Source organism: Cannabis sativa, chromosome 5, assembly GCF_029168945.1.
Source record: "Cannabis sativa cultivar Pink pepper isolate KNU-18-1 chromosome 5, ASM2916894v1, whole genome shotgun sequence".
In the NCBI taxonomy this organism is placed as follows: Eukaryota; Viridiplantae; Streptophyta; class Magnoliopsida; order Rosales; family Cannabaceae; genus Cannabis; species Cannabis sativa.
The window spans coordinates 9990852-10004090 of NC_083605.1; the positions used below are offsets into that span (position 1 = coordinate 9990852).

At 29.7% G+C, this 13239-nt stretch overlaps 1 protein-coding gene across 1 annotated transcript; it reads left to right on the top strand.

Moving 5' to 3' along the window:
- Positions 1–1177: 1177 nt before the first annotated feature.
- LOC133038544 (ATP synthase subunit delta, chloroplastic-like) lies at positions 1178–1763 on the top strand. The gene has a single exon (XM_061116708.1). The coding sequence runs from the start codon at positions 1203–1205 to the stop codon at positions 1533–1535; it is 333 nt and encodes a 110-aa protein (XP_060972691.1). The 5' UTR covers positions 1178–1202; the 3' UTR covers positions 1536–1763.
- Positions 1764–13239: the final 11476 nt, after the last annotated feature.

Consider the following 13239-nt stretch of genomic DNA (forward strand, 5'->3'; position numbering starts at 1 on the left):
TGTAAACCTATTAATTTTAAAAGAGACATCAACTATTTTCAAAACAAAAAAAGAGACATCAACTTATTGGGGTGTGCTTTAAGAAAAAAAAACTTATTTGTAGTGAAAAACGTTAACTCTATGTTTCAAAGTTGGATTTTGATAACAAAAAAAAATGTAAGAAAAAAAGAAAAAAAAAATCTTTAAAAATCACTCAATTTAATAAAATTTTCCATATCAAATATAAAAATTGATCAATTCTTTTGTTCTCCACATCTTTTTCCTACACTTTCTTTATTTTTTTTTTATATTCACTAAAACGACTTCCAATAGTTATACTCTTATATATATTTTTCCTAACGTGTCTTAAATTTCTCTCTCTATAAAAAGGTAACTTACCCATTTAGTTTTTTTTTTTTTTTGAAAGGTTGCCCATTTTAAATTTAGATGACTTCAATTTTTTTCTTTTAGGAAAAAAGAATCATAATTATAGAATTTTGTTTATAAGATAATTGTAGAATCTTTTTTTTTGGTAAGATAATTGTAATTTTTTTTAATTATAAAATCTTCTAAAACCAATAAAGAAATCATAAATTATAAAATTCTACTAATAAAATATAAATTAAAAAACAAAAAGTTAATTTAGATTTTTAATCTTAAATTTTGACATGTACCAAATTATGCCTCTTGAACTTTTTAAGTCGTTAAAAATTTCTCTCGAACTATTGAGATTGTTAGATTAAGTACTTTTGTTCAATTTTACTAAAAAAAGTCTGACGATGAAAATTTAGGGAACATAATTTAGTATATGTTAAAGTTCGGTGATATAATTTTGTAGATATCAAAGTTCGGGGACACAACTTAATAGGGATATTGGCGGCTAAACCACCTGAATTTTACGTTTTGTAACATTTAACCACAAAAACCAAAATTTTGGCAACAAAACCTACTAAACTCCCATTTCGTTTTGCTCTGTACCCCTCCATCCAAAAATCACAGTTAAATGTCACGGTGGACTGTCCTCGTGTACACACTTGTACACGTGGCAAATTTTTAGTGGTCCACGTAATATTAATTTTAAAATATTTTAAAAATAATTTAAAAATTAAAAAAAAACAATTTATAAAAATAAAAAAATCTTTTTTTTTTCTTTTTTATTCTCTTTCGCTTTCTCTTTCTTCTCGTACGAATCCAAACACCAAACACCAAACTCAAACTCATCAATGCCGGCACTACAGCAAACCCCAATCTCATTCCGCTCAAAACTCCCTCCACCAATCACCTCCATCGCCACAACCTTCCCCAAAACCCTCTCCTTCTCCCTCACACGCAGCTTCCCAATCCTCCACCGCAACACCAGAGCTAGAATGTCAGCTTCAGCAGCTTCAAGCTACGTCGTGGCTTTAGCCGACTTAGCCAAGTCGAACAACACACTCAAAGCCACCAATGCCGACGTTGAGAAGATCGATAAGGTGTTCTCGGACCCTTCGGTGTTCAGTTTCTTCATGAATCCAACGATCGAAGAAGAGAAGAAGCGAAAAATGATTGACGAGTAAGCTGAATCGATGAATCTCCTTCCTCACATGGCGAATTTCCTCAATATTTTAATCGTTTCGAAGAGAATCGATCTGATTAACGATGTGACTAAGGAGTTCGAGAGAGTTTATAATGGAATGACAGAGACTGAATTGGCGGTGGTTAGTGCGGTGGTGAAGCTTGAATCTCAACACTTGGCTCAGATCGCTAGGACAGTGCAGAAATTGACCGGAGCTAAAAATATTCGGATCAAGCTCTTTCCCGACTGTCGAGGTCCAATCCGACTTTGACAACATAAACGTCGACTTGGAGCTACACGATTTCATTGCCGACTCAAATTTCGACCAATTCATCGATTTAATTCGTGGCGAAAACGAATACCCGCTTGTGGATGAAGGAAAAGCTCAGATGGTGTTTTTCATCATTAGGGAGGGGTAGTGGTGGTGTTGACAAGAAGAAAGATAAAGAGAAAAAAAAACAAAAAAAAAATTATTTTTATAATTTTTTTTTTTTTGAATTTTTAAATTATTTTTAAAATATTTTAAAATTAATATTACGTGGACCACTAAAAATTTACCACGTGTACAAGTGTGTACACGTGGACAGTCCACTATAGTATTTAACTGTAATTTTTGGATGGAGGGGTACAGAGTAAAACGGAATGGGTGTTCAGTAGGTTTTGCCGCCAAAATTTTAGTTTTTGTGGTTAAGTGTTACAAAACGCAAAGTTCAGGTGGTTTAGCCGCCAATATCCCCAACTTAATATATGGACAATCACCACATTAACAAAATTGAATGAAATTAAACAAAAGTCTTTAAATCTAATAGTCTCAATAATTCAGTGAAAATGACATGATTTTCCCCATTAGTGAGCCTTCATCACACAAAACCCTACAAGCGCCTCGGATCAATCTGTCCCATTAACCAAATATGCCTATAAATATGACACTATATCTTCATGTAAAGGGTTTTAAAATCATTTAGTTGGTAATCAGAAAATACATTATAAACTTCATAGCCAAGAGCCAATAATAATGACTTGTGAACTAAGACTCATTAATGTCCTAATCACGTAAAAATCTTATTTTATTTTCTTTTTAATTTTACTTTCTTTATCTTAATATTTTGTTATAATTGGTTTTTGAAAATTTTGATAAATAGTAGCAATAGTATTTCTAAAAGAGACATCAATTTATTTGTGGTGCACTTTCAAAGAAAAAAAACTTATTTATGGTGCAAAAATATTAACCCTATGTTTGAAAATAGAATTTTAATAACAAAAGAAAAATGTAAGGAAAAAAAATAAAAAATTCTTTAAAAACCACTCAATTTAATAAAATTTTCCACATCAACTATAAAAATTGATCTTTTGTTTTAAAAAAATATATATATCTTACTATTATAAATATGGCTTATTGATGTGATAATTGATGACCGATTTGCCCTCACAAATTTAATATATATTACAAGTCTATTTCTTTTGTCCTTACCCTCACACATTGCTTTTGTTTTTACCCTCAGAGACGTTGAAGTCAAGCTTTTTAAATTAGACTACACTAATCACTTTCTTGTGTTGCCAATTATATATAAATGATAATTGATGACCAATTTACCCTCACAAATTTAATATATATTACAAGTCTATTTCTTTTGTCCTTACCCTCACACATTGCTTTTATTTTTACTCTCACACACCTTGAAGTCAAGCTTTTTAAATTACACTACACTAACCACTTTCTTGTGTTGCCAATTATATATAAAAGTCCTTTTGATATTGAAAAAATATGTGTATTATACATATATTATAATTCATACATATAACTAAGTACACTTATAATAACTTTGATACCAAGTGGCTCAAAAAAAAAAAACTTTGATACCAAGTATAATTAAAATTTAGATTTTTTTTAAAAAAAAAAAATAAAATAAAAACCAAGTATTATATTTTAAGATTTATGGCAAAAAATATTAAATATATTCATTTAAGTTCAAATCTTTATTTGAGAAAAGTTTCTTAAATGTGATTATATGAAAATAATATTAAAAAAATAATTAGTGATATATAATCTTACTAAAAAGAAATTGATAGATAAAATTATTTTAATACTAGATTTAGAAATATTGTTAATTTCAACATAATAAATAAATAAATATTCTTGGCTCAACATTTACCGTGTAAAACTTTAAATAAAAATACTAAAAATATTGATCGTTAATAATTAAATATTTTAAAATAATTATTAATGATAATATTGTAATAAAATTGTGTATTAAAATTTATCATTAATGCTTCATGATAAAATTACAATTAAAAAAAATTATATTTATTATTGTATAAATTTTGACACAATTATTATCATTTGTCAAATTTGATATTTTCACACGTGCTCCATTGAAGAATCTTACCATTATAAAAGTATGAGTAATATTAAGATTTACAATGTAATTTTGAAAACTACTATTCTATTAATGATTTTTGCAAAGTAACATTTTAGTATAAAAATACTTTGCAAAAATTTAATTAATTAGAAAATGTCATTTTTTAACACCACTTAAGACTACGATTTGGCCGCAAGTTTTAAGTGATCAAAGTCCATAGGCAATACTAGAACATAAATGTTTAGTTTGAATTTCATGCACTAATGTTAAGCTAAAGAATATATGGTTGTAGAATGAAACAAATAGTTTATTAATTTCAGCATACAAAAGAGTTTTTTAGTCTAATTTTTTACATCATCATTACATTGTAGTTATTTAGGACAACCTCTAAATTTTCACAAAATTTCATATAGTTTATAATACTAAAAATAAGATTCAAATATTTTGTTGCACACGCGACTGTTTTTTCTTATACATGTGATAACCAATTGGCTGAATTTTATTTTTACATGTAGTCCTAAATAACTACAACGTAAACGATCATAAAAGAATGAACTAAAAAACTCTTCTAAATGCTAAAATAGATAAGGGGATTAAAATTTTAATAGTAGTATATATCGTAAGAAACTTCTACAGTGCACCCCTGAAAAAATGGTGCACCAATGCACCTCTTACTGTTTCGGCATTCAGATTAAAAATTTAGTCTATTTGTTTATCGTGGATATGTTGTACTTATTTAAAACATTCTACAAAATTTTGAGAAATATAGAGTAATTTACAATATGACAAGCAGTGTTAAAAAAATTTATAATATGTGAAATTTAAATTATATGAATTTTGTTATAATTAAAACTATAAATAAAATGTAACATGGAGAACTAGACACGTGCATTGCACGTGTTAACTTCATCTAGAATATATAAAATTGATCAATTCTTTGTTTTCCACATTTTTTTTTCCAACACTTTCTTTATTATTATTTTTTTTTTTGTAAATAAACCCTTTCTTTATTTTATTTTTTTATATTCACTAAAATTCGACTTCCAATAGTTGTATTCTTATATATATTTTTCCTTCAAGAGAAGTAACTTGTCTTAAATCTCTCTCTCTCTATATATATATATATAACGGTAACTTGCCAATTTAATTTCTTTATTCTAAAGGTTGCACATTTTAGATTTAGATGACTTCAATTCTTTTTAGGAAAACAAAAATCATAATTATAGATTTTTTTTTTTGGCTAATTAGCAATTTTCCCCCCGAATTTCGACATATATCAAATCATGCCCCCTGAACTTTTTTGGTCGTTATAAATTCTCCCTGAACTATTGAGATTGTTAGATTTAAGGACTTTTGTCTAAATTTAGTAAAAAAAAATTCTAGTATGGATGAAAGTTCAGGGGGCATAATTCACTGAAACAGTAAGATTGAATGAAATTAGACAAAAGTCCTTAAATTTAAAAATCTTAATAGTTCAGGGAGAATTTTTAACGGCCAAAAAAGTTCAAGGGACATGATTTAGTACATGTCAAAGTTCGGGGGGAAAATTGCTAATTAGCTTTTTTTTTATATATATATAAGATAATTGTAGAATCTTTTTTAGTAAAATAATTGTAATTTTTTTAATTGTAAAATCTTTACAATCGATAAAGAAATTGTAAATTATAAAATTCTACTAATAAAATAAAAATAAAAAAAAAATTTAATTTGGATTTTTATTCTTAAACTTTGACTTGTATCAAATTATGTCTTTTAAACTTTTTAAGTTGTTAAAATTCTTCTCAAACTATTAAGACTGTTATATTTAAGGATTTTTGTTCAATTTTATTAAAAAAATGTGACGTGAATGAAAATTTAAGGGCATAATTTGGTATATGTTAAAATTTGGGAGTATAATTTTGTAGATATCAAAATTTGGAGGCACAACTTAGAATATAGACAATCGTTACATTAGTAAAATTAAATGAAATTAGATTGAAGTTTCTAAATCTAACATCCTCAAAAGAATTTTTAACGACTTAAAAAATTCATGAACATAATTTGTTATATGTGAAAGTTAAAGTAAAAATCTTAATTAGCCAAAAAAAAAAATTGATGTAGTCCTAAATTAAATCTAAAACAAATTATTAATTTCCTTTATTTTTTTTATAAAAAAAAAAAGGAAAACTCAAATTTAAATTTAATTAAATTTTAAGTAGCATAATTTAGTATATGTTAAAGTTTAGGGGTATGATTTTATAGATATCAAATTTTAGATGGGTACAAGTAAAATTGAATGAAATTAGACAAAAGTCTTTAAATTCAACACACTAAATAGTTTAGAAAAAAAAATAACTACTTCAACAGTTCGAAAACATAATTTAGTAAATGTCAAAATTCAGGCCAAATATTTTAATTAGCCTAAAAAGACTGATTTAATCCTAAATTAAATCTAAAACAAAATATTGATTTCCTTTATTTTTTTAAAAAAAAAAAAAACTTTAACCTAAATTTAATGAAAAGTGGAAAGATCATAGTAAGAAATATATTGAATTTAATTCGTTTCATACTATTGGAAATTGTAACGGGATGGTCGTAAAAAATCTAGTAAAATCTTTTTTGTAAAATTAGTTTTTTGTTCTTTTTTTAAAAAAAAAAATATCTTTTTGTAAAATTAAATTAAATTAGACTAAAGTTTTTAAATCTAACATCCTCAAAAGAATTTTTAACGACTTAAAAAATTCAAGAATATAATTTGTTATATGTCAAAATTAAAGTAAAAATCTTAATTAGCTTGAAAAATTGATTTAGTCCTAAATTAAAACAAATTATTAATTTCCTTTATTTATAAAAAAAAAATGTTAAAAAAATTTATAATATGTGAAATTTAAATTATATGAGTTTTTGTTATAATTAAAACTATAAATAAAATGTAACATGAAGAACTAGACACGTGCATTGCACGTGTTAACTTCATCTAGTATATATAAAATTGATCCATTCTTTTGTTCTCCACATTTTTTTTCCAACACTTTCTTTATTATTTTTTTTTTTGTAAATAAACCCTTTCTTTATTTTATTTTTTTATATTCACTAAAATTCGACTTCCAATAGTTATATCCTTATATATATTTTTTCTTTAAGAGAAGTTACTTGTCTTAAATCTCTCTATATAAAAAGGTAACCTCCCCATTTAATTTCTTTTTTTAAGGTTGCCCATTTTAGATTTAGATGACTTCAATTTTTTTTTTTGAAAAAAAAAATCATAATTGTAGATTTTTTATATAAGATAATTGTAGATTTTTTTTGGTAAGATAAATATAATTTTTTTAATAGTAAAATCTTTTAAAGTCGATAAAGAAATTGTAATATATTTAAAAAAGAAACATATTAAATTTAATTAATTTCATACTTTTGAAATTGTAACGGCATGGTCCTAAAAAAATCTAGTAAAATTTTTTTTGTTAAATTTTTTGTTAAACATATATATTTTCTTATCCAAAAATTACTAAATATTACTATAAAAATATTTAACACACATGGCTAATAAAAGTCAAATATTAATTAGAGTAAGAAAAAATATAATTAATTATAAAAATAAAAAAAAAATTAGAAAATAATCGATACAATAAGATCCATAGCATTATTGTGCACCCAATCCTTTTCTCGTCATAAGTTGTTAAAAAAAGAAAAAAGAAATATATGTAGTGTGTATGTATACTTAAATAAAGTTTTTTTTTTGTTGGGCTTTAAGTTAATAAACTTTGTTATTTTAATTTTTTTTTTCTGTTATTGAAAAAAAAATATGTTTAAAAAAACACATATATAATTTTTTTAAAAAATATATATATATTAGAATGTGTCATAAAACTTATATTATATTCATAAAAATGTGTTAGGATGTGTAATTTATGGCATTTGGTTAAACTAAAATTTGTGTATAAATAAGAAAAAGTGTATGAATCCGAGTTGTATAGATAGTAGATTTAAAGAGAGCTTTAAAAATAAATTTAATCTTGTACAAGAAATGAAGTTGTCTAGCATGAATAAAATTGAGTTGTAAGTTTCTCTTTTGAAGAGGAATCCTCTTTTTTTTTTTTGAGGGAAAATACTAGTTATCCTTAAACAATCAAGATTCGTTTACAATAACCGAGTATATAGGCGGAGGAATAATCTCCAACCAAGTACAAGCCTCATCCACCCCTAATGCAAATTTAGCTAGTCCATCCGCTGCATTGTTTGCAGAACGCTTGACATGAGATACAATTACATTCGGGAAAAAGGATAAAAGACTAAGAACATCAATAATTAAATCTGAAAATTTAGAATTTGAATTGAAGGGAGCTTTCAAAGCATTGACCACCATAAGAGCATCGGTCTCAATATGTGTAATTGGTAACTGTTGTTGAAGAGCCCAATTGAGACTGTGAAGTAGTGCTTTGGCTTCCATTTCATGGGACTTAAAGTTCCCTAGAATCGGCATTGAGAGGGCAGCTTTGACTAAACCTGTAGCACCCCGAAGCACAGCCCCAACACCAATGGTGTTCGTAGAAGCTTCAGCTACTGCATCGGTATTGAGTTTGAAACCTTCAGCAGCAGGTGGGCACCAAGGGGAAGTAGCAGCAGGTGATCGGGGAGGCTGGTGTGAAGTCCCAGGAGTAGCAGGGGCTGCTGCAACATTAGTTTTGTGCTGAGCCGCTCTATAATTCTGCAGAAAAACTGAAGCAAAGACAGCCAAATCTCGAGCACGCCTTGCATTCTTGCCATGAATCACCTTGTTTCTCTCACTCCAAATAGCCCACATTGTACAGAAGAGATGTTCCATTTCAGCTTTGTTGTAAATAGAGGAAAGATGTATCAAGTAATCCCCATTTTTCATTGAAGTTGCCGCTGACCAATTAAAGCTGAGATTGAAACTTCTCCAAACCACTTTGGCATATTTGCAACCAAAAAGGGCATGCCCCGTTGATTCCCATGCTTGTTTGCAGATGGAGCATGTGGAATCAGTGATGATTTTCCTTCGGACAAGTGATGTGGCAACTGGTAGGGCATCATGGATGACACGCCAAGCAAATATTTTAACCTTTTGAGGGATTTGGAGAGACCGAAAAAGTTTCCACCATTGTGTAGCCAAAGTGGAGCTGGAGCATAGGTCTTCATTATCCAATGAAGTTGCAAGATGATATGCACTCTGAACTGTAAAGTTCCTTGAGGAGTGATGATGCCAAATCAATTTATCTTGTGTGGGGAAAAAACTTAGAGGCAAGGTGAGGATCTTCTCAACATCAAGAGGGCTAAAGTATTGTTGTAGCAAAGGAATGTTCCATTGCCGCTCTTCATTGATGAGATTCGCAACCACACCATTAGGAGGTCCCAAATAAGAGATTGGTAGAAAGTTTGAATGACCAGGCAGCCAAGGGTCAAATCCACTTCGAATAGTTCGGCCTTCACCAATCTTCCATCTCAGCCCATGAACCAATAACTCACAATCCCAACGAATTCCTTGCCATGTAAGAGAAGGAGAATGGCCCATACTTGCCTCAAGGAATGAGTTGTGAGGGAAATATCTGCTTTTGAGAAGTGTACTAAGGAGTGAGTTTGGCTATTCAACAATCCGCCAAGCTTGCTTAGCAAGGAGAGCTTGGTTAAATTGAATAAAGGATCGGAAACCCATTCCACCTTCACCCTAAGTTTTACAAAGCAAGTTCCATGATCGCCAATGAATCTTAGAGCCATTCTCATTCATTCCCCACCAAAAGTTAGCCATCATACTTTCAAGTTGATTGCAAAAGTACACTGGCAATCGGAAACAACTCATAGCATAGGTAGGGATAGACTGAACCACCGCTTTGAGAAGGACCTCCCGACCCCCAGCTGAGAAGAGTTTTTCACTCCAAGATTGCATGAGTTTCCAAATACGCTCTTTGATGTTGCTAAACAGCTCCCTTTTGTCACGGCCAGAGTAAGATGGGAGGCCAAGGTATCGTTCGTGACATTCACTAATTGGCATTGAGAGTTGCCGATGAAAGAAAATTTGGGCAGCCAATGTTGTATTTGGAGAGAAAGACATAACAGATTTGTCACGATTGATGAATTGGCCAGAAGCTTTATGGTAAGTATCCAATACCCTCTTGATAGCTAGGCATGAACTCTCATCTGCTTGACAAAAAAGGAGACTATCATCAGCGAAGAGTAAGTGGGAAATCATGGGAGCCCTTCTCGTAAGTTTGAAGCCGTGTAGATTGCCTTGGTCTTGCTCATGTTGCAATAATCTTGATAGGCCCTCAGCACATATTAAAAACAGATAAGGAGATAACGGGCAGCCTTGTCTTAAGCCTCTTGTTGGAATCAAAGAACCTGTCACTTCACCGTTAATGAGGAAAGAAAATTTGTTAGTTGTAAGGCAGCTCATAATAAGTGAAATCCAACCACTAGCAAACCCCATTTTCTGCATAACTGCTTTTATGAAAGTCCATTCAACTCTATCGAACGCCTTACTCATATCGAGCTTGAGGGAGGCGATACCATGGCGGCCGGAAGTCTTGTTCTTGATAGCATGGACTAACTCAAAAGCAACCAAGACGTTGTCGGTGATCAATCTATTTGCCAAAAAGGCACTCTGAGTTTCAGATATAACCAAAGGAAGCACCTCCTTGAATCTTGCAACAAACATTTTTGTGACGAGTTTAGAGATTACGTTGCATAGTGTAATACCCGGTAAAAATATACATGTATTTTAAATTTTATTTGTTATACAATTATGTGAGAATAAGTATTTATTTATTTCTACTAATAGTGAATAGAGACTATTGCTTAAAATAGTATTGATAGATTTCTAAACATAGTTGAAATTATAGTAAGTGTCAAGGTAAAATTATGGTGTTTTTACGAATTAGGATAATTACTCAATTAAAGCCTAATATGAAAGTCTATTAGAGTTTTATAGATTATTTAGTGGGTTTAATTTATTGTATGAGTGCATTAAATAACATTATAATGGAATTAATGTCACAAAAATTCGTAGGTTTTGATAAATTCGCAGGATTAAAAACTGTTTTACTAAAATGATTATATCTAGAGTTTTAGAGCTCCGATTGAGATGATTCCAGTGGCGTTGGAAAGATAATTCAAAGATCTATAAATTTTGTAGAAATAGTTATATCATAATTCGGAATTTTTCTAGGTGAAAACTGAGCTTAAAGTTACGAGATAAAGGGCTTACTTTTAAAATTTAAAAATTAGATATTTGTTGATTTAATAATATTTAAGCTTTTTATTATATATTATTATTTTTAGTTAACCTAAACCTATCAGAATACGATATCTCATAATCTTTTTATCAAACCCTAAACTATCATAGTTTTATTTTTCCTCTCCAAACCAATTAGTCAAAACCTCATTCTTCTTCATGTTTGCTCCTCTCAAACCTTCCACAATTCTTCTTATTTTCTACCTTCATTCTTAAAGTTTTGGATTTATAATCAAGGCTTACAGGCTTGAGACATCAAATATAAATATGTGAAGAGGTATGAAATATTTTCTTGCTCAATAATGCTAAATGTTATCTAGGGATCGGACCTATTATATTTTTCGTTTTCAGAAAAAAAAAAAAAACAAGTTTCAGTAAAGTGACGATATCTCTCTTGATATTGATCCGTTTTTAGAGATTTTTGTATCGTTAGAAAGCTTATTCGATTTCACATAAGTTTTATGAAGAAACTTTTTGTTAATTTGAAGTCATACTATGTCAAAAAGTTAGTTTTATTCAATATCATGTGATTCGTTTCTTGAATCTTGTTCTTGCAAAACTGTTTTGGTAAAATTGTAATATCTCCTTGAATATAATTCCAATTTCAAAGATTTTGGTATCATTGGAAAGGGAATTTAATTTCCTAAAACTTTGATGAAGATGTTATCTTCTAGTTCTGAACCATTCAATGTCAAAAGTTTATATTTTTGCTAAGTTGTGTAATTCGTTACTCCATATTCTTTCTCAGAAATAGTTTCAGTAAAATAATCATAACTCCCTCAGTTTTAAGCCATTTTTAATGATCTTTATATCATTGGAAAGATAATAAAATTTCCTATAATTTTTATGAAGACAACTTTCACTGAATTAGTATATTTGTTGGTCAAAAATAGTGATCTTTCTGCTGTACTGTAAGGGTACGAATTTTAATGTTAGGGCCTTGAACCATGTGTTGTTATAGGTAGTAATGACGAGATAACAAGTCTTAAGCAGCGGGATTTGAGGATCTTGTCCTCAACAAGAAAATTCATTGAGGTGCTTGGAGTAGCAAGAAGGTGTTCTTAATAACTGAGGTAAGAAGAGTGGACATCTGTCCACAGGGTGTATTTTGAAACATACAACTGTATTATGGGTTTGTATTTACATGTTTTATGGTAGATTGTTGTTTTATGCTAATGTTATTAGTGTGTGATAGTGATAAGGCTTTTGACTGTTTGTGTGAGGATAGCACTTATAGGATAGGTTCTGCTGCTAGTGTGAGCATAGCACTGCAGGATATATTTTTGGCTGCTTGTATGGGTTTACTTGCAGGTCATCCTATCATGGGTGAGTACAACTTGTGATAAGGGATTGCCCTATTGGATGCCGAGTGTGAGAACAAAGACAAGGCAGGGCAAGTTACACTTCATGTCTGATTAACATGAGTGGGAGTAGATTATCGTATGTGAGTACAATGTGCGATAAGATACTATGTGTTATATGTGTGAGTATAGCATGCATTATAATTACACTGTTATATGATGTTGTATTGTATGTGAGAATAATGTGTGATATGACATGTTGTTATATGTATGCAAATATGGTATGAATTGATTTGATGTTGTGATATTGTTATACTTATGACTATGTTATCAAGTTGGGGGGGGTTATGTCCTACATAGCTCTTCTGCGGGCGTTAGCTCACGGGTACTCTGTGTGCAGGTAAAGGCAAAACTATACAGTGAGGGTGGCAAGCTCGAGGCATGGATTACATGTTAGGGGATTGTCACGATGTTTTGGTTTAAAAATATTTCATTTAAGATTATGATTCAAATAGTTTTTGTAAGGCTTTATATTTTAAAGTTATGAATAAATAAATGTTTTGTTTTAAAAATGATGAGATCTCATGCTTAGTTATTTTTTATTAAAGAAGTCTTTTATTGTCTTTATCTTAAATGGTTTTAAACGGACTAGCTAGTGTGACGTCTCGGGAAATCGGGGCGTTACAATATGGTATCAGAGCAATACGGTCCTAAAGGATGTGGTTGACCCTAACATGTAAAGTTCATTGCCACGAGACGAGCTCGACTCACTGTACTGTAAGTTTTTTTTCAATATGTTCATGTTAGTTTTACATA

Bases quoted from the DNA above. Each gene is read 5' to 3' on its own strand.
- LOC133038544 (XM_061116708.1), top strand. From the start codon at position 1,203: ATGCCGGCACTACAGCAAACCCCAATCTCATTCCGCTCAAAACTCCCT.